Source organism: Psammomys obesus, unplaced genomic scaffold, assembly GCF_907164565.1.
Source record: "Psammomys obesus unplaced genomic scaffold, mPsaObe1.curated_primary_1811, whole genome shotgun sequence".
NCBI classification, from domain to species: domain Eukaryota; kingdom Metazoa; phylum Chordata; class Mammalia; order Rodentia; family Muridae; genus Psammomys; species Psammomys obesus.
The window spans coordinates 3,494,359-3,521,743 of NW_026596034.1; the positions used below are offsets into that span (position 1 = coordinate 3,494,359).

Sequence of the window (27,385 nt, forward strand, 5' to 3'; positions counted from 1 at the left end):
TATATATATATATATATATATATATATATATATATATATATATATCTTTGAAGTTTTTCATGTTGAGACTGGAGCAATAGAGAATGTGTTTTCCTACCAAGTATTTAAATTTGTGACAAGTACTACATAAATTTTCTGAGTAGAGGCTGTCATGAAGGCATACACCTTTAATCCCAGCACTGTGAAACAGAAGCAGGTAGATCTCTGAGAGTTCAAGGCCAGCATGGTTTACATAGTGAGTTCTAGGACAGCCAGAGCTATGTAGAGAGATCCAGTCTCTCCTCTGCCCCAACCCAGCCCTCCCAAAATTGAGTAGACTATTACTTCATCTCATTTATAGGTCATGTGTTTGAATGAAAAATAGACCCTGTTGGGAATTTATATTGGTCACAGCCTCACAGTTTTCCTGGCTCACTATTACAGATTGATTGCATCATTCAACAATTTAAGCCTGCCAAGAACTTTAGCAGTCCTTTCCTAGTAACTGTTGTTTTCAAAAAATATGAACTTTTTCTTCGTACTTGGCATTTCTAACTGGTTAATGATCTGTGCCAGCTTTTTTCTTGGTCTGTTTAGTTATATGCCAAAAGTAGGACTAAATCTGATCTAAAAGTCTTTTTTTTTCTTAAAAGAGTTTCTTTTCTTCTGTTTTGACATACACTATGTGGACTGTGCCAGGAGAAATAAATTGAATGATTAGCCAGTCTTCCAGCAGGGCCATCACTATAGACCTTTAACAAGCCACTTGAATTTTTATACTAGTGTCTCTCTCTGACAAGGGCACATGATTGAGAGGACAGCTGGCTGGCCTGCTTCTGAGAATGAGGCTGAAGAGCTCATTATTTATAGTCCCAATTACTGCCTCTGATGAGGCATGAGATCTTAAAGCTGTAGACATTAGGGACTTTCTTGAACAGTCTTACTTCTTTTAATACTCAAAACAGAATACAACAGCAGACAACACACTGGACACTACTCCGTTCAAGTCTAGGCACTGAGTTGCCAGATATAGGAGACAGAATATGATAGCCTGACCCAGGTCCTTTCATCCTGTGTTGTGAGCTATAGTCACGGCCTTTGGTGTTCGTGTCCTTTCCTCTCCCCATGTCAAGCTGGTGGGAACCCTGATTGTTGTATGTTTTCATAGTCACTGTCCTATGAATTTATACTCCTGCCTTACAGAGGCATCTGAAACTTGTAGAATTTACCTTCTGAAATGAAAAAGAAATACTTTCAGGTCTACACACTATAAACAAACCTCTTCAAACTAAATGTTCCTCTTCTTTAGTGCTTTCATGGTTGAGGACACAGATCAGTGACAGGATATTTCCATCCTGTGCATGAAGTCCTGGGTTCAGCCCCTAGGGTTGCCACCCCTCCCACAGCCATTTCTGTTGACCTCACCTTTCTGGTTAGCTGTCTCTTGAATGAGCCTGGACTCCTGCAGTCCTCTGTCCAGCTCCATTTCTAAGCTGATGCTGAGGAAGACGCATTATTTTTTTAAATTAATTTTCTAGTTAGGATAAAAAATGAGTTTCTTGTGACATTTTCCTGCTGTGTATCTTTATACGTTGTTCTTACCTGCCCTTTGTCCTCCCTTGCTTTCCTCGTGGTCTTTCTCTTTCACATATTTCCTCTTCTGCTTCTATGGTATATCTCAGTTTCCCTCTTTCCCTTCTCATAGTCCTCTGCTCCCTCTCTCCTGTCCCTTTTTTACTGAAATGTCACATACACACATAAACTCAAATCTAGAGTCTATATTTGAGAAAAAACATGTTATTTGTTTTGAGCATGTTTAGTTCATTTAACTCAAGTGATTCTAGGTGTATCCATTTTCCTGCAAGTGTCATGATTTTATCCTTCTTTACTGCTCAATAAAATTCTGTGTGTATACACCTCATTTTCTTGATCTGTCTGTTATTGGTCAACTAGGCTGGTTTCATGTTTTAGCTACAGCAATCAACAGGGATATGTAAGAATCTCTGTGGTATATTGATTTACAGACCTGTGGACATCCACCCTGGAGTAGTGTAGTTGGGTCATCTGGCAGTTCTAGTTTGGGTTTTATGAGGAACCTCTATACCAGTGGTTCTCAACCTATGGGTCATAACCCCTTTGGGAGCCAAAAGAAGCTTTCATAAGGGTCACATATCAGATATCCTGCATATCAGATATTTGCATCATGACTCAGAACAGTAGCAAAATTACTGTTATGAAGTAGCAACAAAAAATAATTTTGTGATGGGGGATCATTACAACATGAGGAACTGTGTTAGAGGTTCACAGCATTAGGAAGGTTGAGAACCACTGCTCTGCACTGGCTTCCATACAGTGTATCTGCTCTTCAGCATTCCACCATCCTCACCAGCATCTGGTGCTTTCTTGATGACAGCTGGTCTAGTAGACTGAAATGGAGTCTCAGTGCAGTTTTAATTTGCATTCTCTGATGGCTGAGAGTGTTGAACACTGTGTTAGATTTGTATTAGCCATTTGTGTTTCTTGTTTTGAGAACTGTCTATTCAGTTCATTAGCCCGTTTCTTGATTTATGATTTAGCGTGTTTTGTTTTGTTGTGTTGTATTGTGTTGTGTTGTGACAGTATACCAATTAGCCCAGGCTGGCCTCTAGCCCAAGAGGATGACTCTTGATCCTTCTACCTTTATCTTCCCAGGTACTACCAAGGTAGTATCTTGCAGGTACTACCAAGCTCTGATCAATTTCTCTGATTCTTTCAGCAGAATTTCAAGAACAATAAATTTGGGACCAAAGTACATTGACAAGTTGCTTCTTAATACATCACCAAGAAATAAGTGGTATTTAATGTGCTGCCAGATTTATTTCAGATGTCTAAACCAAAGATTTGGTTTTAGGTAAAGGGTAACAGTTTGAGATAATATATGTAAGGAAATAGTTGTAGTTGAAAAGACACTTTAATATTTGAAAGCTGCTAATTTTAGTGAAATGTGTTATATGTGGACGAGTTAATATTTTTAATTAACTTTCAAATCAACATTGTTTCTTTAGTGAGGTGGTTGCCGCTGTTTCACCTATTTACAGGTAGTATTCATCCAAAAGTAAAATGTTTTTATTGTAACAGATACACCAGAGAAGCTGGAGTCCGTTCTCTGGACAGAAAGTTTGGCGCTATTTGTCGGGCTGTTGCAGTGAAAGTCGCAGAAGGACAGCATAAGGAAGCCAAGCTGGACCGTTCTGAGGTGGCTGATGGAGAAGGTTTGTGGCTTTGTTCTGGTATTCTTAATCGAGCAGCTAAAAGAAAATGGCCCCATCAGTTGTGTGTGGAGTAAGGAGGGTATCAGATCGTCCTTGAAGCAGTGGTGTGAATGGCTTCAGCAGTAATGTGTCACTGAGTATGGAAAAGCAACGTTTAATGGGTTTTGTGGGAATTTTTTTTTTTTTTTTTTTTTTTTTACAAATAGGAAAGAGTTAACTCTTCTTCAATATTCTTCAACATTACTACTTGAATGATACAGTAATTTTCTCCAAATTGCTACAGTGGTATACTCTACATAGGGTTTTGGTGTTTTCTTTTTCGGACTGGTGTGGGCAGTTGTTAAATCCTTGAATAACTTAAAATCAAGTTGTTAGAAGCCAGATGTGATGACACACACCTATAATCCCAGCACTTCTGAGGCTGATGCAAGTTCAAGACTAGCCTGGTTTATACAGTAAGAGTCTGTCTTAAAAATACTGATGAGCAGGGGCTGGAGAGATTGCTTAGCAGTTAAGGGCACTGACTGCTCTTCCAGAGGAACCCAGGTTCAAGTCCCAGCACCCACATAGCAGCTCACAACTGTAACTCCAAGATCTGATGCTCTCACATAGATAAACATGCAGGCAAAAGACCAACGCACATAAAATAAAGGTAAATAAAAAAAATATTGATGATGATGATACATTTTTTCAAAACCTGAGCTACCCACGCCTGCCAACACATATCTCTATACATAGAAGAGATTCATGTGTTTTTCTCGTACAGTTTCTTTTATAGATACACAATTAAATGTGATAAATTTTTTTCTGAATAATTTTGACAGTAATACCCTAAGGAGAATTTTGCCTCTGATGTTATTCAAATGCACGTGTTTTCTCTTTTTCCCAGTTAAAGTGTGTGATCTTCTTGCCCCTGAACTTTAAGGAGATGTTTGTCACCACAGCATGTTGTTATCTAGTTTGCCAAAACTTGCTTTGGTAACACGTAGTAGTGTGGAACTAAAAATTACTCCATAGGAGACAGATTTATTAGAGTTCTGCCATTTCCAAAACTCTGCAGAATGCAGTTAGGTGAATGTGAGAGACAACTGTCCTCTGTGGTGATCTTGGTAGACCAGATGGCATTTCAGTTCATATGTCCCTCCTATGACCCTCTTGAGTCTGTGTAACCTTCCCTGCTCCCACTTCACCTGGAACCTCATTGGTTCATTCTCTCTTGAGAATAAACCTCCACATTAGCTGAAATGGAGCGTTACAGTCATACTGTGTACAAGTTTGTGTCTCCCAAGTTTATATGTTGGAAACTTAGCCTCCAGTGCAATAATGTTATGAGGTGGGGACCTAGCTCAGTGTTAGTGTGCTTGCATGGATCCATAAGGCCCTGGGTTCTATCCTGAGTTAGCTATGAGGCTCTTCCCTTATGACTGGATTAATGCATTATCTTTAGGAAGTAGATTAAATTCCACAGTGGTAGATTTCTGGTTGGATAGGTTTGGGATTCCTTCATCTCTGTCTCTCAGGAGCTCACCTGTCATGTGATCCTTTCTGTCATGCTGGGTGTAGGCCTTCCTTGACATAGTTCTTTGCTCTTAGACTTCTCAGCCTCCGGCATTCTGTTATAGCAGCACAAAACAGGCCGGGTCAGTTTTCACTCATATTTTCAGAGATACCCCAAATCCTTGAGCCTTTTTAAGATTTCATGGCTCAGATCAATTTGTTGTTGATCATCCTTTCCAACTCTAGACACTGAAATTTCTACTTTCTCTAACCTGCTAAGTTTTTGTTGTATTTTTGTCTATTTACATTATATTTTCCAAAATTTTGTCAGCGTTCCTTAATCAGTTATTTTCATTCTTATCTCTTTATTCTTAAGAGTTTATACTTTTCATTTTTGATCATTTTAGTAAAAAGTTAGTAGAATTTGGTAGAGGAACTATAAAGACATGTTCAGACTATACTCTGTAGAAATTGTAGTTGTACAACCTGTCTTGGGTGAGCAAATACCTATGAACAGAAACTGCCATGCAGAAGCATGGCATGGTTTTCTCTTACCTCTTTAAAGTTCAGAGCTACGCTCTTTCTGTGTGCTTACATACTCAGCCCTCAGACATTTAGGCCTCTGTCTTTTTGTTGTATCTGTGATATAATAGACCTCAGATTCAGGTAGTATGCAAAAGCAAAGAGCATTTATTCTGCAGAAATTTCCAGCATGCAGGGACTTCCATTCCATAGAATGGCAACCCAGAAGCTAGCACTTAGGCTCAGTTTAATGACAGTGGTTAGGTAACCTTTACAATGATTGGTTGGTACTGATCTAGGTGATAGGGGAAGGAGGGGGACACTCATGATTGGTTCTGCAGTTGGGAAACTTCATGGAGTGTCCAGGTAATAAAGAGTGTCCGGGTAATAAAATACCATTTTGACTAGCTGAACAAAGCATTTGTAACTGACCTTTAATATGCTTGGTCAAGTGCTTGGGGACCTTACTAAGTTATTGTTTCTGGTTTTCAGGGAGGTTATTGAGTTATTGTATCTGGTCTCCATGGGCTGTAGTTTCATGTTCTGAACAATAAAAACTCAAGTCTGTTCAGTCTGAAGCTAATTTTTAAACCTGTCATAGAGTCAGACTGGCTTATTAAAAATCATTCCCTTCCAAAAGAAAAAGTTAAAATGAAATGTATTGATTTAACACATTTGAAAAATTATGTTTAAGATTTATATGGTGTTTTTAGAACTTTAATACATTCAGAGGTGTCAAGCTGAATTTTTCATAGTTATAATGCAGTTTAATATTTATATAACCATTAGCGTATTTCTAATATATGTTCTTTTATTATCTTTACAACTATTCAAGAACTTGTTCAAGGAGCTTGTGAACTGGTTATGAACATGTAGTTTTTAATGAGAATATTTACTTGGGTTTTGTTGTTATTGTTTTCTTTAATTACAATTTGTCTTGTACATGATCAGATAGTTAAGTAAATTTGAGTAGTTAAGCTATTGCCTAAGATACCTAAAGTCATTCTTAATTAAGAAGACATTTATGTTTCTGATACTTTGGTTGTAATCTGTATCAGAGGTGGAGACACAGCTCTAGCTTTTCTGATATCAAGAGACAAAGATGTCATCAGACTTAATAAAATAATCACAAGGAATATTATAACATATAATATATAATTATAATAAATGGTGTTTATGATCGCAAATCAAAAGGAACATTTCTACAAAAGAGTCAACTGAGCTTTTCTGATTAGAAAATCATTTATTTAAATAGTTATTTATTTTAAAAAGTCATTTTAGAAATTTCAAATAATTCGGGTGAGTTATTTTTAATGTTAGAAATAATGCTGGGTTCAGAGTCACTGCCAGGAGGAAAAGTAACTTCAGGCCACAAGCTTCCAAACAGGCAGAGACTGTCAGTGTTTTTAGCAGGCGTTCTGGAGCAGACCCAGCCGCTCTGGTCTGCGAACAGTTATCTTTATGTTTCTGGGATTGTAGTGACAATTAAGCTGATTTGAGAAGGCAGATTAGGGATATAGTTGATTACTGTCAGAAGAGGAATATTGATGCTTCAGTTAGCTGTAAAGCAAGGCCTTTCATAAAAGCATTGATTACTGTTTTTCTACATGATATTAGGGCATTCCAATTTTTTCTCCCTTCCTGGAGTATTAGTTGGGTTGAATAAAAACACGTGACTAAAGTCTTATTCTGATATTTGCCACTTTTGCTAAGACAGATCTTCCATGTGTTCAGCTTTACAACTCAGGAATTTATTTCTCTGTAGAGTTAGACAAATGTCTGTTTATTCAGTTACTTCTGTCATGTGTGCCCAATTAACATAAATACTCGTCAAGGCTTTTCCTCAGAAGCCAGCCTTAATAGAGAAACTGTCCACTTTGATCCTCATGAGATTCTTAAATCTTTCTCACATTCTCCAGCAAACACTTCGCCTTACCCCTTGGATTCTGGGAACACACTTCATACATATGTGTCAAAGTATGACTTGTCTCTTCGTTTGTTCGGAGTACAGGAGGTTGGACCTAGAGCCGTGCACATGCTAGGCAAGCTGTCTATTCTGAGCTGTATCCTCAGAATATAGGATTTTTTTCTTTTCTCCACCCTTTCTCTCCCTCCCTTTTCCTCTTCCTCTCTCCTTCTCTCACCCCTCTCTCTCTCTCTTAATAAGTTGCCCAGACTGCCCTTGAACCTGCAGTTCTCCTGTCTCAGCCTTCTGAGTAGCTGGAATTTCAATCTTGTAACCACCAGGTCTGATAGATACTGTTTATGTTTATTCATCTTGGATTTTCTAATGTTTTGAAATTTGTGGACTAAGTTCTTTCATCAGTTTTAGAAAAAATACGACAATTGGTTTTTTACTTTTTTGTTTAATTTTGTTTTTCAAGACAGGGTTTCTCTGTGTAGCCTTGGCTGTCCTAGACTTACTTTGTAGACCAGGCTGGCCTTGAATTTAGCAATTCACCTGCCTGCCTCTGCCTCCCTGTGTGCTAGGAGGAAAGGCGTATACCACCATGCCTGGCTTTTTCACATATTCTTTTTCAATTTTTTTCCCCTTTTTCACTGGGACTCTAAGAAAAAGCTATACTTGTCTCTTATCTCCCTTTTCCCCCATTACTTTAGTTCTCTAATTCAGTTTCTGTGTTTTTTTTTCCCCTTACTCCAGTTTATAACTGCTGGAGTAAACCTATAGAATTATTATTTTCAGAAACTGTACTTTTTACTTTTTAAATTGTCATTTAGTTATAAATATATGCATATGTATATAACATGTATTTATCCCAATTAAATGTCCATTTAATTATCTACATGTTCATGTTTTATATTTGTATGTATATGTATGTATGTGTGTGTGTGTGTATATATATATATATATATATATATATATATCCTCCTCCTCATGGATTCTTCGTTGAAATTGTCTTTTCATCTGTCTGTCTATCTGTCTATCTGTCTCTCTGTAATCTCTTGTGGTTTCTCAAGACAGGGTTTCTCTGAGTAGCCCTTTGCTGTCCTGGAACAAGCTCTATAGACCCAACTGGCCTTGATCTCAGAGATCCTCCTGCATCTACCTCCCCAGTGCTGGGATTAAAGGTGTGCACCACCACTTTGATCTTTCTTTTCCCCTATTTTCTTGGATACTCAGCATGGGCTTGAGTACCAGTCTAAGCAGTCTGTCATCTGATCCAGCTGTGAGTCTGTCCGTGTCACCTGCAGCTGTCGCTGCTGCTACTGTTGGGTGGGTATACCTATCTTCTGTTTCTATTTTATTTCATGTCTCTGTTTATACAGAGCTGCTGGTCCAAACCTAGGATCTCACATGCTAAGCCAGCCCTTCTACCACTGAGTTCTGCTCCAGCCCTATTTCTTGTTCTTCTTCCTTTTCTTTTAAAAACAATTTATTCTGTTTCTTAGGATTTCATTTTTCTTTTTTTGTTTATTTTCTTCCTTATAATGGCAAATATAAAGACTATAGCAATCATTGCTCTCTAAAAAGGGTGATATTTTCTCCTCACAAATCACTAGGAACCAGCAGGCCTTTTAATACTTGAGATTTCGTTTTAGACTTTGTAGGACTACTCTATTTCTGGTTCAGTTTTATTCTGAAAATACGATCTTTACTGCTAGAATGTGGTTCTCTAAGAAGGCAGTTGTCCTGCTGATGTGACCACTTACTTGTAAGTTCTCAGTTGTAGGAATGGTTGGGACTTCCCTTTCCATTTGTTTTTTCCTTCTTTCTGGAGTCCCACCCTGAACATGCTTGAGGAGGAGTTCCTCACATTCGGGAGGGACTTGAATGGCAAGTTTCCTTGTTCCTTTGTGAAAGACATCAAAGCTGTTTTGACAAACTTGACTTCTCAACATCACATTTACTAAATCCCTGCAAGACTGAAAACAGCTCATCTTCTAAGCACTGTCAAGTGTGACATTGCACAGTTCTAGCCCATGTCCCCAAGTCAGGAAAAGGAAAAAGAGCTACTCTGGGTCTGGATGGTCGTAGCTCAGTGTCTAGAGTGTACGCTTGGCCAGAAGATTGAAGTAGTGGGGCTAGGCCACCCACCACTTAGCAAGTAGGTGACCCAGATTAGCTTCAAATCCCGTTGTAGTGCTCCTCAGCAGATGCTGTTCCTTCCCTCGCTCATCCAGTTAGCAGACTGCTCTTTACACTTGGCGGAGTCTCTCCCGGTCCACAGGAGGAGAAGAGCTATACTTTCAAAGACAAAAGGCTGGTGGTTGGCTTTTATTTCCGTGAGAACAAGCTTGTCTTCCCATAATAAACCCCTGAGTCCTCTGTTGACCCTAGAATGCTGGGCTGGTGAGACCTTCTATTGAGGACAGTCTGTATACAGCGTAAATCCTGTTTTGCCTGAGGTGCATTTTGATTTGTTTTATTGCCTTTACATTAGTGCTACTGTCCTCCAGATGGCGAACTCAGAGTGAATTGGCCTAATGTAGATACTATATCTTAATAGCTCAATGCATCCCTCCTAGGTACAATTATTATTTTAAATGCATCCAAATAAAAGATTTAAACTCTGCACCTTACAACTTCTCATTCATTCACTCTGATTCTTAAGGTAACCACAGCCTTGCCTATTGACAGGAATGGAATAGGTGAAGGAAAGGAAGCCCAGCCCCTGACCTCATATACTTAGGGCAGAGTCCAGATGCCCCCAGGGAGTGCTGCTCTGCACTTTGCGTGTGATTCCTCACCCCCTCACTGTGTGAGCTTCTCTGAGGACCCAGTTCTGCAGGAAGGGTTTATCCTTTGACGGCTGCAGCTGTCAGAGTTCTTTGTGGTGGCTTCCTGCCATTGAAAAAAATGCTGTGGGTATTTTAAGTGTAGTTCCCTCCTAATCAAAACAGGAAACTCTCCCTGCAGGAAAATCAGGTGATTTTTATTTTTTTCAACTTCCTTTCTGACTAGTCTTTAAATTTGGAGTTTCATTCTCTTGTCTATTGCTCAAAGTGTGTTACCTGGTAATGAAAAATAGTATGTAGTCAAGTACCATGGCTCCCAGTCAGTAATCCCAGAGTTCAAGAGGTGGGCTGACAGGAATTTGAGACTAGCCTAGGCAACAGTATGAGACCTTGTCTCAGAAAAATAAGATAAATAAGAAGCTAGTATAAGCAATAGTTTTAGATGATAGGGTTTGTGCTTTGTGTAACTTTTTGCTAAATCCTTTTTGTCTTCTTGTAACAATCTTCTTCTACTTGCAGGATTTGTCTCTTGGATTTCAAATTACTTATCAGTTACTTTGAGGAAATTACCTACGAACTCAGCAAATTAAAATTATTTATCAAGCATTTAAAAACTATTTTTCAAAAATTTATTTCATGGTTTCTATGGATCAGGAATCCAGGAGCAGGAAAGGTAGCTGAGTAGCTGTGATTCAAGACTTGTCCTGAGGTTTTGTGAGGCTGCAGGCAGCTACAAGCTCACCTTGGGAATATCTGCTCACCCACAGTTGTTAGCCGAGCTCAGTTCCCTCCTGACTGTTGACTAGAGTTCTTTTCTCTCCACAGGGTCCTCTCCCTGGGCTTACAAAAAAGATAGAAAAAGTCAGTCGCAGAATCAGCAACCTTTCATGTGGTACCACATTCTTTGGGTTCCACATATCATCTTTGATAGGATGTGAAAGGGAACTGACTCAATAAAGATGTGAATGCGAGGAGATAGGGATAGGCTATTTGGGAGCCATCCAACAAGCTCTCTCCCACCAGCTTATTTGTTTATTTTATTCTGAAGAAGCAGCCTGCCTCCATTTTAGGCTTAAATGCCATCTTACAGTAAAGACAAACTAGGTTCTTTCCTGTTTATGATTAAATCCTCATTCTCAAGGATGGGGCTTTGCCCCACTTGTATCCTTAACTACAAATGGTTCTATACTGCCTGTTCCAGGAATGACAGTCATGTCTTTGTTTCAGGAGGTCGTTAGGACTAGCTTGTTACGATGTTCTGCTCCTGTAACCCAGCCTATTTTGCCTGCCAGATCTCCCATTTGGAACCTCCTACCCCTAAGCTCTATAAAATCCTTTCCTCACCTCCAATGCTGACCCCGCCTTAGGGGGAGGCAGCTGTGTACACAAATAAAAGAACTTGCTCTAATTACTTACTTGCTTTAATGTGGCGGCCATGGTGACTTGGGTCAGTGGTCTTTCACCTCTCATCTTTGAGATTAACAGTTGCCTCCCTCATGTTTTAGTTTTCTGTATCTTTTGTTTATTTCATGCTAGGAATTAAACTTAGGGCCTGACACAAGCTAGGCAAGCACTCTACCAGTGAACTATATTCACAGACCAGGTTTAAATGTCTCTTGTAAAAGCATTTGCTGTATGCTGCTCAATTTATATGCCTTATCTCCACACATCATAAAACTTCACAAAGTTAGATACAGCTGCGGCACTTTATGAAGGAGGAATTGGCTGTTGGGAGATGACCTGTTCAGGGTCATACAGTAAACAACTCGTACATCTGAGTTCACACAAGTTACCACAAATCATGCTGTCTCAAACAACCAACAGCTGGGCACATTTCTGTCTGTCCGCCCCCCCGACACACACACACACACACGAGTGCCTAGGACTCAGCCACAGCTAAGGAATTCAGGTCTTAAACACTGGATTAACAGGGCAAGATGTACCCCGTACAGGATTTTATACTATAAGGTAGATTCAGGGGCTCACATCTTGGCTTCATCTTCTTAAAGACCAGCAGGCAGTGCTGTTAGTCAGCTCTGGCACTGTGTTACTTACTTTCCTGTTAATGTGAAGGTATATATGACAGAAGCAAGTTAAGGAAGGGTGGATTCTTCTCCATTTAAGGGACAGTCAATTATGATGGTTGGGTACTTTCAGCTGAGAATCCTTCCATCTCCAATGGATCTAGAAGCAGAGAGCAAGGAATACTGAGAACTAGAGGGAGTAAGCATTTTGTAACCCTTTTCTGTCCTCCTATCTCAGCCTCCCAAATACTAGGATTATAGGCATATGCCACCACACCCACCAATATACTATTCTACTCTCAGCCAGGCAGCCACCATCTTGAGATATTCAACCATAACCGCTTGTTCTCTGCTACCTTTTATATGTAACTCTACCCTAATTGCATGTGGCCTGGAGGAGGGGCTAAAGTATGTAGACAGGAAAAAAGACTAGAGGAAGGGTGCTCCATCAGCGCAGATAGCAGGGAAACCTACATCTCTGCTAGGTAAAGGTTTTCCAGTCGTGGCTTGACAGGGTAGAAGCACCTACACCCCTGTGAATATCCCGTCACCTAAGCTCTGCAGGAAGCCCAATACACTCATTGGTTCCCCAGAGAGAACGGTGGTGGAATCACATCTGAGTTTGTCATTGGAACCTTATGAAAAGGGGTAGACTCTGCCCATGTCTCCCCCTGAGAAGGAGTTTTAGCATCAAGAGGCCATCCTAATCTTCTCTGTATCTAGTTTTAGTATATGTGCTGTCAAAGGAAGCACAGTTTATTGCTCTTTTGGGAAGGTTTTCATGCATTCCATTTCTGTTGTTACAGCCTCATTTCCAGGAGAGTAGTTTGTTTAGAATTCTAAAGAGATCCTGTGTTTTGCTATTGATAGAGAGTAGAAATTTCTGGGACACAGAAGAGAAAGACTATTGGACCATTGCCAAGTGGCCTTGGAGGGAAGAGAAGTCTATACGAACCATAAATGAATGAATCTTTTGCAAAAATTGAGATGGTGCTTTTCAGTTTCCAGTTTGGATCTTGTTTTTGTTTGAAGACATAAAAAACTTCGTTCACGGGGGCTGGGGAGATGGCACTTGCTGCTCTTAGAGAGGACCCAAGGTTCACTTCCCAGAACTCACATGGTGGCGCCAGCCATCTGTAGCTCCAGGCCGGAGGATTTGATGCCCCCTTCTGACGCCTGCAAGCACCAGGAACAAAAGTGGTAGTGTAGTGACAATTCTGGAATTATGGTTTCTTTAAAAACACATAAATATAAGAATGTGCTTTTGTTTTGCTCTCAGGTGTGGGGATGTGGGGCTTCTTCCGACTGTAACTGTCTGACTGCCCGCAAGAGCTGACTATGATTTGCCTCATGTTCTGGCAGAGGCATGGTTTTGCCAGCTGCATATAGTTTCTGTGACTGTATGATGTTTGGAATTCTGGGAACATTTCAGAGGGTATAAAAATGCTAGAGTCCCATAGGCAGGGTGGGTGGTCGTTGGTCATTTAGGGAGGTTGGTTGTGATTTGTTGGTAGCCATGGTCAAAGAAGAAACAAAAGGAAAGAAATTAGGTTCAGGAATCTCTTTCTCTCTCTCCCCTCTATCCTTTCTCTCCTATCTAGTGATAGGGGGTAAAATGGGGAGGGGGGAGTAGAGGGTAGGAAAAAGAAGAACTCACAAAGTAGCAAAGACCAGCTACATGGTAGACAGATATATATAAGCAAAACACCTGTGTACATATAAAATTAATAAAACTATTTTTTAAAACTCTATTCAATATTTTTAGTGAAAGTAATTGGAAGGCTTCTACTTATATATAAAGGTCCTCAAACATTTTAACCTATCTTTTCATGCCTTTCTTTCTGGTTGGATTTAGAATAAAGAGAATAATTTGTGAATTTGCTTCTGTATACCAAAATCACAAAGCATGTGCTTTGGCTGCTTATTTTGGATTGCTGCAAGTCTCCAAAGTGAGATTTACTTTCTAGAGTCCTGCCTGAGTCTGGTGGTAAGGTTGTGACAGGTCACGATTTCTTTATTATTACAGGGACTGAATAAAGCTGACCTCCATTTTCCTAATCTCAGATTGTGTGTCTTTAAACTCTCCCTGTTGCCAGCAAATTGGTCATTGAAAAGCAATAACAGGCAACATCCATTGCAGTCTGAGACACTTTATCATCAGAAGAACATTTTAGCCAACACTGAAGGTTTTTTTACTCAAGACTGGAGTTATATAGATAGAGCATGAAGTGTGAATCTGTTTCCCATTTTCAGTGTTGAAAGTCTTCCTTCATCTTGTCAGTGCTTTTCTGCCCTCTGATTATATCGGTAACTCAGAACAGTTGAAAATCTGCCACTGTCAAGGGAGTGAGGTTACTGTTGGGGAATGTGGATTTCAGAGACACTTTTGTTTTTGAAGACACTTAGCTTTCTGATAAAGCTTGGGGGCTTTTGTAGCCTTCTGCAAACTAAAATTATAAATTTTAGGCTCAGAGACTGAGAGCGGCTGTGGCAGACCCTTTGTGTTTAGTGGCAGCATGTTGTGTCTAAATATCTAAAATCAAAGACAGTGTTCTAATGTTGGAGTGAAAGATGTTATTCACATCTGTCAATATCATGAAGATAAACCGAATATTTTTTCTGAGCCTGATGTTTATACTGATTTACCAATTGTTCCCATATGGGTACTGGCCTGCCTCAGGTGAACGGTGTTTGCCTGTGTATGCAAATGGGATGGTCTTTGCAAATGGGATGCAAATTGTTGCATGGTCTTTGAGCTAAACTAATCCAAATATTTGAGACTATTTTCTGCATCTCCACCATAAAAAAAAATGAGTTTTGTTGGGTAACTCTTACAAACTCTCTGAGCAACTGGGGTACAGATTCCTTTGCCACCAAACAGGATCATATGTTTGGGATATATTGGTTCATTCAGTTACAAAATTCACAGTGCTGAGTGCTTACTGTATGCTTTGCTCTAAATCATATCTGCAAATTGAGTAGAACTTGTAACAAGTGTATGGTCTACTTGTTGAAGTAGATACATAAAGAGATATCTGTTGGTGTCACAGGTAGTGCTGGGTTTCATAAAGGCAGTTCCTGTACTGAGAAAGTTGAAACTTTGGTTTCTTTAAAAAAAAAAAAAAAAACACAGAAATATGGGTGGGGCTAGAGAGACAGCTCAGTGATTAAGAGCACTGTCTGCGCTTCCAAAGGACCCGGGTTCAATTCCCAGTACCCACATGGCAACTCACAACTGTCTGTAACCTCAATTCCTTGGGATCTGACACTTTCACACTAATGCACATAAAATAAAATTAAAACAAACAAACAAACAAACAAAAAACACAGAAATAGCTGGGTGGTGGTGATGCATGCCATTAATTCCAGCACACAGGAGGCAGAGGCAGGCGGTTCTCTTGAGCTTGAGATCAGCCTGGTCTACAGAGTGAATTCCAGGGTAGCCAAACTATACACAGAGAAATCCTGTCTCAAAAAAAAAAAAAAAAAAAGCAAACAAACAAACAAACAGAACACAGAAATATTACAAGAATGTTTTTGGTTTAATCCCAGGTGTGGGGATATGGTGCTACTTTGTAGCAACTGACTATGATTTGCCTCATGCCCTGGCAGGGAGTGTGATTCTTGTCAGCTACATATAAGGTAGTTTCTGTGATTGTGTGACATTTGGAATTCTGGGGACTTTTCAGAGGTTATATAAATGCTAGGTGCCCAATAAGTGGGGTTGGTGGTTGATCTTGGTTGGTTGCTGGTTGCTTTTGATTGTGGTTTATTAAGTGCTGATGCACAAAGAAGAAACAAGAAGAAATTAGATATCCTGAAACTGAAGATCAAACTTGCCCCAAGTTTGAGCCCCAAGGAGCTCAATACTGCTAATCAACAGGAAATAGTCTAAAGGTAGTGTCACCTCCCTTCCGGCCCCTGAATTTATTCAGGGATCTCTGTCCTTTCTTCTCTATCCTGTTTTCTCTCGTATCTAGTGTTAGGGGGTTGAAAGAGAAGAAGAAAGGGTGTAGAGAAGGATGGAAGAAAAATCCTATTACAAGTTCCTTTCAAGTGTGTCATATAGTTTGAGTATCTTCACCACCTGTGTCATCCCTTTTCCCGTCTAAGCCTGGCTTATTTCACTTAGCATGATGATCTCATGTTGATCCATTTTCCAGTAAAGCACACAATATCATTCTTCTAACACTCCGTTTGTGTGCCACATCTTTGTCCACTGATCTGTTGATAACACCTAGCTGACTCCATAACTTGGCCATTGTGAACAGTACTGCAACAATGGGTGTGTGAATGCCTCTTTGTTGTGTTGTCTTGGATGTTATGGTAAATACTCAGGGAGAACAATGCTGCATTATTCAGTAATTCTACTTTTCATTTTGGAGGAACTGCCATATTGATTTCCATGCTCTCTGACCTAATTTACATTCCCATCATCATTCATTGGATGCTAGTTCTTAAAGTTTATGTCAGCAGACTTTCATTTTTTATAAATACTGTGGCTTTTAAAAAATGTTTTTAAAATTGAAACAAAAATTCATTTTCCTAGGCATCTAAATTCATATGAATGATAAAGGTGTGTTACATATATTTTTTATTTTCATAATTGTTACTCAGATTGAAATGTGACTCACAGTCATTACTTCCAGCCGTGATTATTGTGTATCATGCTTAGTAGGCAAGCAAAAATAAAACATACTTTGTGATATTTAGTTCTATTACCACCCCCAAATAGTGAAGAAAATATTGACAGAAAGAAAATAAACTATTACTAGCATGGAGGTTCTTTTGGGTATTTAATCTATAAATTCCTCCACTTATTGCTAGCTTAAAGATATTGGGTATTTTAAATTCTATATTTTAGATATATTTTAAGTGTTTATTACATGTGTTTATGTGTTCATGCGCATGTGCATGGCTGAGTACCAATGGAGATCAGAGGACAGTTTGAGGGAAATCAACATCAGGTCTTTCCTGTTGAGACAGGGCTTCTCACCAAACTAGAGTTCACCACTTGGCTAGATCCTGACTGCCGCCTAGTGCTGGAATTACAGACATTCCCCCATACAGAGTTTTGTGTGTGTCAAGGATATAAGCTCCTGTTCTCCTGGTTGTACAAGGTCTGTAGTAACTGAGACATCTCCCTCTTTTTAATATTTTGGTGCTCAAAATCATGGCCTCACATATTCATGTCATGTGTGGGTCTCTCTATTACGTAGCTCTGGCTATCCTAGAACTCACTATGTAGACCAGGCTGACCTTATGTTTATGTGAATGAATGTGTGCGAGGGTGCCCATGGAGGCTAAAAGAGGTTGTCAAATCCCTTGACAGGCCATTGGGAGTCACCTGATGTGGTGTTGGGAGCTGAATTTAGGTCTCTGCAAGAGCAGTATGTGCTTTTAACTGCTTAGCCATCTCCCTGGCCCCCATTATCTCACTTTGTAAAGTAGGATTGATTAAACTCTTTTTGAAAGACTGACTTACTTGATTTATAGTTGCCATGTATATTCTTCTCTCCATGACAAAACAAGATCTGAATTCATATAGACTTATGTATGCTCCAGGTGAGTGAAGGATCAAAAGACCCCCAAGTGTAAACTTGCTCTAAAAACCATCATCCGAGTAGCTTTTGTGATGCTCATACCCCCAAACTAAAAGGCTGTTGCTAACTCCCTGAAATCCTGGAATTAGACCTTCAATTCTAGCTTGGCTACTGTCCTAGTTTGTTTTCTGTTGCTCTGATAACCATCATGACTAAAAGCAACTTGAGGGAGGAAAGGGCTTGTTTGACTGACACTTACAATTGATGTTTTCCTTCATCAAGGAAAGCCAGACAGGGACTCAAAGTAGGAGCTGAAGTAGAGAGCACAGAGGAACGCTGCTTCCTACTGGTTTGCTTGCTGTGGCTTGCACAGCTTCTTCCTTATACAGCCCAGGGTTACCTGACCAGGGAGGCACCACACACATCAAGCATTAATAAAAAAAAATGCCCCATAGACCAGTTTGATGAAGGTAGTTTCTCAATTGAGGTTCTTTTTCCAAGTAATTCAGTTTTTCTTAGGATGCGAAAACTAAACAGGACAACTGACTCCTTATATACTTGACACACAAACTCACATACACTGGTAAGCCATAATCTTTTCTTTCTTTGTTCCCAAGATCTCACATTTATATTAATATCATAACATAAAACACAGTCCACTTTAAACGTGCTGTGACATAAGAGTGCCCAGTGACACAAAAGTCTTAAATCCTCTTTAGAACTCCAAGCTTTTAACTATGAGCTCCTGAAATCTGAAATAAGTTGATACTTTCTTGTTCTAAATCAGAAGAACCAGAGCACAATTAATCAGAACAAACAAACTCCACAATGCAAATAGCTCAGTGTCCAACAACTTAGACTCACTATCTTCTGGGCTCCAAAAGGCTTGGGTAGTTCCACTTCTCAGACTCAGTATCCACGGCATATCCAGCTTGTCTCATAGACTCAAGCTAGTTCCACTGCATACCCGTCACTGTCCTTGGTGGTCATCCCAGCTTCCTGGCATCTCCAATATGCTGGATTATCCACTGCAACAGAGGCTACATCTTCACCAGTGGCTTCTCCTGATCTCTTAAAGTGCCAAGCCTCTGTGGCTCTCATAACCCATTCACCAGTACTATGTGGGAGGCTCTTACACATTACCAAGTTCAGATGCCAGCTTGGGATGCATCCACAGTGTGCTCTGGACCACAGCTTCTCTGTGCTGACCCTGAGGAAATGCTTCATCTCAGTGAACTTGGTCTCTTATTAATTGCAACTTATTCTTCATCCCAAGCTATCTGACATCATTTGTCACAGGAAAGCAAAAGTTTCATTTACAATGCATCACATGAATGGCCCTGATAGTCTTCGCTTCCCTCTGAAACTTCACAAGCCAGGTCTGCATTATCTGTATGTCTCTCAACATTCCATAACAGTTGAACTTTGAGCAATGGCTTTTCCAGCCCAAAGTTCCAAAATCCTTCCACAGTCCTTTCCAAAACCAACATGGTCACCATGACCAAAGGCAGTCTGAGGGAGAAAAAGGTTTATTTGGCTTATTTCCAAATCACAGTCTATCATCGAGGGATTCCAAGGCAAGAACTCGAAGCAGGAATCTAGAGGCAGGAAGTGAAGCAGAGACAATGGAGGAGTGCTGCTCACTGAACTGCTCTCTGTGGTTTGCTCAGATGCTTTCTTACACATGCCTGCTCAGGGGTGCCAACCACTCACATCAAGAATATTTCCCACAGACATGCCCATAGAACAGTCTGATAAAGGCAATGCCTCAGTTAAGGCTCCTCTTCCCAGGTAACTGCAGTTTGTAAAACACTGACAGAAACTATCCAGCACAGCTGCTCTGCTGGAAAAATCACCAGCAATTGATTAGGGTTACTGCAAAGCCAATGTGGACAAGGCAGGCTTAGAGAGTTATTCTTTGTTTTTAATTTATTTATTCACTTTTCATCCCTATTATAGCCCCCTGCCTCTTCTCCTCCTAGTCCCACTCTCCCTCCCTTTTTCCTCTATCCCCATCTACTCCTCAGAAAAGGGAAGTCCCCCTACCAGCCCACCCCAGCACATTCAAGTCACTTTAGGACTGAGTGCATCCTTAAAGCATTATTTTGAAAAGAAGCTTAATACCTGAAAAATTCTGTGCAAAGGAAATATAACATTGTTAGGATGCCTTAGATTCAATGGATCTACAGATTTGATGCAGTTGTACAAACTCCAATTGACTTGGTTTTGAGTTCTGATTTTCAAACAGTAGTTTACTATATCTCATTATGCCATGGAGGCTGACCTCAAACTCATAGTTGTGCCTGAGCTCCCCAAGTGCTGGGGTTATAGGCATGCACCACCATATCTAGTGCAACAGCCTAGTGAAAAGAGATGAAAAAGACAGTCTTCAAGTCACAGAGAATTGAAAGAAGGGTTAGATAAGTCTTGGGGCAGAAGGAAAAAGTGGTTTTCATCTTTGGGCTTGAGAATAATGCTGCTATGCACATGAGGTCCCCACGTGCAGGTCTTTGGATGTGCACTACATGTAGGAATAATCTCCAGATACATTGTACATTGTTGCAGTTTTTAAAGACCTATAAAACTCTTTCTCTGTCTCTGGACTTGCTGACTTCAAAATTTGCTACACTGCTTTAGTAGTTGAAATAGTATGATATTGATGTAAGTACAGAAATACAGATGATTATAATAGAATAGAGACACAAAAACTAATGTTAATATGGTGAACTGTACTTTTAGCAAGGGTTCCAAGCCCATTCAGTTAGAAAAGGAAGTTCTTCAACACATGGTTTTGAGAAAACTTGATGTCTAAATGCCACCAAATAATAGTTTGACTTGGATACTTAACACTGAAGTTAACTAAAATGGACCGGGCTCTAGACTGAAAGAGCTGTTTTTATCTCTAAAACTTTTTGTTTGTTTGTTTGGTTTGGTTTGGTTTTTAAGAAACTTGGTAGAACTTTTAATGATATTATAGTTGACAATGTATTTATGGACATGACACCAGAAACAGGAAACAAAAAAGAAAAATAAACTGACCCTCATTACAGTTAAAATCTGTGCACTGGGCAGGAAGATGGCTTAGGGAGTAAAGGTGCTTGCTGCCAATCCTGACAGCCTGAGTTTCGTTCTCAGGACTCAGCTGGTGGGAGGAGAAAACTGACTTCTGTAAGTTGCCCTCTGATCTTCATGCGTGCACTGTGGTAATCACGCACTCACACACATGAAAATGTAAGTAAGTAAATAAAGGCAATTTTTAGAAATGTGTCTATAGCATGGCACTATGGGTTGGGGAGATGGCTCAGTGGATAAAGGTTCTTGCTGCCAAGCCTCACAACCTGAGTTCAACCCCTGGGACTCCTGAATGGAAGAAAAGGACTGCTTCCTGCCAGCTCTCCCCTGACCTCCAGGCATGCACTGTGGTAGGCACTCATCCACACACATCCACACAAATTTAAAAAGTTAAAAATGAAAGTCAACAAAGTCTGCACAGTGGAAGAAAACATTCGTAAGTAATATGTGATAAAGAATCGATACCCAGAGCATATGAACAATTTAATGCATAGAAACAACCCAATTAATAATAGGCCAACTATCTGTGTGATATTTCTCCAAAGAAGATGAGCAGGTGGTCTGTGAGCACATGAAAAGATGCCTGCCCTCATAGTTCAGTTTGTGTTTAGTAGGGTGGCTATAATAATCTTAAAGGACATGTTAGTGTTCACAGGAATGTGGAGAAATTAGGACAACCATGCATTTCTGTCAGATGGTGCAGCCACTCTAGAAAATAACTTGGCAGTTCTTCAAAGATGTAAACATAGAACTGCAATGTAATCCAGCAGTTCTATTCCTGGGCACTGTATATACCTGAAGGGAAGAACACAGATATTTATATACTCATGTTCATAGTGGAATTATTTCCATAAGCTAAAGGTAAAAACAATCCAAGTGCCCATCATCAAATGAATTGGGAAACAATGTGATATATAAATGGAATAGAATGTTATTTAGTCATTAAAAGAAATGAGGGCCATTGAGATGGCTCAGCAAGTAACTGCCTATCAAAAAGCAACCTGAATTCAATCCTCACAGCCCAAATGGTGAAAGGAAAGAACTGGCTCCTGCATTGTCTTCTGACTTCATGCACATTGTAGGACTCATGCACATTTGCAAATAAGTGTGAGTTTTATCTCCCAGGGTACAAAATGGAGAACTGAACCAGCTTAGCCCAGTTTTTAAGATTTTAAATATCATGCTTCTCTTGTGTGCTTCTTGAGTTCCCAGTCCTTCCTAAATTCACTAACCTCAGGAGGTGACCTAGTTTTTATCAGAAAGCTGTCGCCTAAGGGCATCATGTTAGTATGATACAAACAGTAACATTTCTGTGGAAATTACCCCATCTCTGTACTCACTTACTGGCTATAGTTAACAGTGTTCAGTGCTCTTGTTTATTCTGTTTCAGCCTTCATCTGCCCCTCAAACATTAACATCCTGCTTTCTTTGGAAATAAATACACCTTTTACAATCTCTGAAAGATTATGTCTAGAGACTGCAAAATACAGCTTTTGAACCTACGGAGCTGGGCTTGGGTAAGCAGTATAGAGAACAAGAAATCATAACTACGATTTTCTGTCCCAAGAAATGATGAGTGCAGGTGTCTGTCCTAGAGCTGTCTTTTGGTGTTCACACCACAGCTCTTAACTTAGAGAGAATAAGAGCTAGTTTATTGTAGAGCCATTATGAGTAACCATAGCCCAGGAACACAAATTAAGTTGTCATAAATTCCATGTTCCAATGTAGAACAGTTTCACGGTGTTTTTATAATTACATAGAACTAAGAAAGTCATAAATGAAGCCAACTTTAAAATACATTGATGGCTATACCACAGAGGCAGAAACATTAAGATGGGGGATGCTTTTCTATAGGCCCAAGATGTTATCTGATGACATTCTTAGCTCCTGGATTGGTGGAAGCTAGTGTTCCAATAATTTAAAAGAGCCTAAGAGTTGTGGGGGGCTTTTGTTTGTTTGTTTGTTATCACAAAGTGTTAGTTCAGATACTGAATGGGGCAAGGAATGGCTGTTCCAGAAGGCTAAAACTAGCCCAAGATCAAATAATTGCCTCAAACCTACAGAATTCCAGTCTCTCCACAGTACTGAGATTCCAGTGCGTTTGTCTCTGCAGACTGAGTCTCTGCAGACACAGACTCCTTCTGGGAGGTTTTGTTCACAGCCAGACACAGCTTCTTTTCAGGAATTTTTATTCACAGGTGTCCTGGCCTCCAAGGCAGATCACCTTAAGGAACACCGTTTGAATGGAAGCTTTATTTGAAAGGCAATTCTGGATTTTCAGAGACTTGCAATTTCCTGAATTATTCCCTATAGTCTTTGATTTTACCTCACCTGATTTTTAAAGACACAGTCTCTTGTAAGCAAAGCTAGCCTCAAACTCAATATGTATTCTTGATCTTTGGATACCTGCCATCCAGTCTTGTACTGTATTTACAGGCATGTGTCACCACACTTTTTTTTTTTTTTTATGTAGTACTAGGACCAAAGCCAGGATTGCGTGTGTGTTAGACAAGCACGCTGCCAACTGAGTTTCATCTCCAATCCCTTCCTCACCTCCCAGTACTTCCATCCTTTGCCTTTCTCATGACTTCTACAGCTCTGGGACCTGCTTTCAAAAAAATCATGTTCTGTGGCAGAAGGAAAAGGGACTCCTGAAAGTCTCAGTGATAGCTGCATGTGAAAAACCCAACCTCCGCTGCCGAGAGGTCTGTATCTGGGGACACCCCTTTTACCACAGCTCCAGCATGTGCCTGCTCCCTGGAAAATTCACCCACATTCTACTCTGCCAGCATCCACGCTGGAGCACTCCTGCTGTGTGCTTTCCTGCTACCTGAATGCAGTTCAGTGCCTTGATTTTTCTCTGACTATCTTGGCTACATCCTGAATTAGCGTCAAAAGAGCCTGGGTTACCTATCAGAGGAGCTTGGAGATGTCTCTGAAGATAGTAAATCAGTTTTAAAACTCCAACTTCCCTTTGCTTTCAAATCAATTGGGGGGAACAAGGGAGTTTTGGGATGAGATTAACCCAGCTTTTCTACTACTCGTTTTATTTTTTATTTTTTGGAATATCTTTTATTTTAAATTTCAAATGTGTACACAATGTATATTTATCATATCCAGCCCCAACTCTCCTCTCTAACCCTATCTAAGAAGACCCTCCAACACATCTCCTTCCTGAATTTTTTTTTTAAACCACTGGATCCAATTAGTGTTGCCTGCTGGAACGCTGACTGATCTTTTTGGCTTGATCTCGTGCAGGTCACCATAACCGCCATCTGTTCAAGGGTGCAGTGGCCATGTCATGTCCACAACATAGCACCGCACTTCCCCTTCCTCTGCCTCCTCCATCCTTTCTGCTCTCCTTCTCTGCTGGTCCCTGCTTCTGGAGTAGAGGTTGATAGAGATGTCCAGTTTAGGAATGAACACTCCACAGTCACCGTGCTCAGCACTCTCACCAGTTATGAGCTTCTGCATTAACTGGTAGCCATGGCTAAAGAAGCATCTCTGGCCAAGGTTGAGAAAAGCACAGATCTATGAGTGTAAATATCAGTTTGACAACATGCCCATTTAACAACAGTGGAAGGTTACCCATAAAGCCTGTCACCTCCCAAGCCATGGATTTCTCATTAAGTTTACAGTATCAGCCAGGCACACTGACGCATGCCTGTAAGCCCAGCACTCAGGAGGTAAAGGTAGGTGGATCTCTGTGAGTTCTAGGCCAGCCTAGTCTAGAAAGTGAGTCGAGGACAGCCAAGGCTACCCAGAGAAACCCTGTCTCCAAAAAAGAAAAAAAAAAGTTTACAGTATCAGGCATAAATTCCTTCCTGTGGAATAGACCTCAAATCCAACCAAAAAGTTGCTGTTGATCCCATAATTTCTGTGCCACTATTGTGCTAGCAAGCAAACCTCTCCTGGTAAGCTTTAGTTAGGCTCTCTATTGCTCTTGCTCTGATAAAAACAATGATCAAAAGCAATCTGGGAAGGAAAGGGTTTATTTCACTTCAACTTCCACATCCCCATCTATCACCTAAGGAAGTTGGAGCAGGAGCTCTAGGCAAGAATCTTGAGGCAGAAGCCATGGAAGAACCCTGCTTATTAGCTTGCTCCTCTGCTTTCTTATACGATTCAGGGCCTCCTGCCCAAAGGTGGTCCTGTTACAGTGGGATGAGCCCTCCCGAAGCAGTCATTAATCAAGAAAATGCCCCACAGGCTTGCCTCCAGGCCAGTCCTATGGGAGCATTTTCTCAGTTGATGATCCTTCATCCGTATGACTCCAGCTTGTAGTCAGATGGCAGATATTAACCAATATTGCAGCTTTTTGAGTTGACCATTGGATGATATTATTGGTGACTTTTCTCATCAGTTTTCTGCATAGCATCTCCTGGCACTATGTAAACTAGCCAACAGAGAGGAAGTTTTCAGATCAGTTGAGCTTGATTTTTCTATGTCTTGGAAAAAAAATGTCATGTCTTCAACAATGGGATCTTACTAACTGGTTATGATGGGCAGCTGGTTGCAATGACAATAGCCTGTGTTGTTTGGGGGCCTCTGAGTCCTCCCTGACCATTAACTCAACAGGAGGTGTCCCTCGTCTGGCTGGCACTGAGATTTTGATTTAATAACCCATGCCATCTGGAGCCTTCTGCTTTGTCCATCTATACAGAGTATCTGTGTTGAAACTCTTTTTATTATTATTTTAAGTTATATTTTTATTTTGCTTACAAAGTAGTGGATTTCCATAAAGGTTTCTCATAAATCCTTGGCGTTGACTAATGCCCCATTTCCTCCCTTTCCCCTGCCCCCACCCTTCTTAAACTTTTCAGCCCGTCTTCCCTCTGCTTTCATAGCGCATGTGTTTGCTAGCCCCTTAATCCTTACAGCCGCTTCCTTCTCCTCTCACAGCCTCCCTCCACCACACTTCTTTTAAAGCTTCCTGACCTTTTAGATACTCCAGATTTAACACAGAGATATAAAAGTTGAAGCTAGGATCCACTTGAGAAGAATATGTGCTGTGTGTCCTTCTGAACTACTTACTCTAATTCTCCAGTTCCACCCGTTTTCCCACACATTTACAATTTCATTTTTCCTTACTGTTGAATAAGATTGCATTTTGTTTATATACCAGTATCCATTATTCATTCATCAGTTCATGGACATCTAGGCTGATTACATTTCAACAAGAACATGATTATACAAATATCTCTATAGGAAGATAAGAAGTCTTTTGAGTATATGAGTATGTGTTCAGCAATGATATAGCTCAGTCACATGACAGATCTGTGCTGAGAAACCACCACACTGATTTTCACAGTGGCTCTGCTAGTTTATACTACCCTCAACTGTGGTTTGATAAAAGGCTCCCCTCTCCCACATCCCAATCAGCATTTGTTGTCCTTTGTTTTGTGGATGGTTGCCATTCTGGGCCTGAGTGAGAATCTCAAAGCAGCTTTAATTTGCTTTTTTCTCATGATTGGTGATGTGAAACATTTTAAAATATTTTTTAGCCATTTATAGTTCTTCTTTTGAGAACTCTTTTCAGTTCCATGGCCCCTCCTTCTCTGTCTCAGTCTCTTTCCATCTCTGTCTCTGTTCTGTCTCTCTCTCTCTCTCTACATGTTTGTGGGTGTGTGCGTGTGTGTGTATAAAGGATTTCTTTTAAGAATTTCATGTATAAGTATTTTATTTACTTCATTTCCAACCCTTCATCTCTCCTTATGAACTTCTTCCATGTTTTCCCCCACTATGAACATATCTACACATGGATAAATACATCTTGAGTCCCTTTAGTGGTATGTGTGTGTGTGTGTGTGTGTGTGTGTGTGTGTGTGAGAGAGAGAGAGAGAGAGATATTAACAGACGTCTTGGGTAACCCATCACGGGGCTCATTCCTAGAGAGCACTGATTCTCCTTACCATACAAGTAATTGGTCATCCGAGGGAGAGGCCTTGTGACATCACACTCATCCATGAGAGTATACCAGCTGGTGGTGTTGACAGGTCTTGCATGGGCAACCATGCTTTTGAGATTTTGTAGGTGCAGCTTCCCTGTCATATATAGAAGACGGTATCTCAAGACAGTCATCCTAGCCCTGTGGCTTCTATAGTCTTTCCACTCCCTCTTCTTCGGTGCTCCCTGAGACTTAGGTGTATAGGTTGCATTATAAATGTGTACAGGTTGTATTATAAGTTTATACCTGTTGTATTATAAATATCCAGTCAGGTATTCTCTGCATTTTGACTAGTTGTGAATTTGTGTAATGGTCACCACCTGCTCCACAGAGAAACTTCTTTGACAGGGGCAAGCACCGTACTCATTTAGGCCTGTAAGGCTAGATATTTAGAATGCAGTTAGAAATTGTGTTGGTTTAGAAAGGCGGCAGTAGCAGGTTCTTCTTGAGGGTCCCTGACCTCAGCAGCCACAGTTAGTTGGCTAGGTTTACAATAAAAGGCAGGACTTCCCTCCTGTTGAACAGGCCTATGGTCTGATCAGCTGCTAGGTGCTGCCAAGATATCATGTTGCTATTGCATTCTTAGGACAATCTTTCCAGGCTGGTAATTCTGTAGTCCAGTATTTTGTCAGGTTGTTGTTTAGGTTTTTAATGTGTATTCTAGACACCAATCTTTTCTCAAATACATAGCTAGAAAAGATTTTATCCCACTCTATAAGCTGTCTCCTCACTTGCTTATCAGCTTCCTTTGCTATACAAAAGCCTTTTAATCCTCTAAGGATCCCATTTGTTGATTATTGGCTTTATTTCCTGAGCAGTCAGAATCCTTTTAAGAAAGTCCTTCCTTAGACA

General features: G+C 40.3%; 1 protein-coding gene across 2 annotated transcripts in view; it reads left to right on the forward strand.

The window, feature by feature from the left end:
- Lonp2 (lon peptidase 2, peroxisomal) overlaps nt 1-27,385 on the forward strand; it is a 90,517-nt gene that overhangs the window by 46,434 nt on the left and 16,698 nt on the right. For both annotated transcript variants that reach the window (XM_055620779.1, XM_055620780.1), the window contains exon 11: nt 3,097-3,230. In XM_055620779.1, coding sequence (XP_055476754.1) covers nt 3,097-3,230 — 134 coding nt within the window. The remainder of the gene's footprint in view (nt 1-3,096; nt 3,231-27,385) is intronic.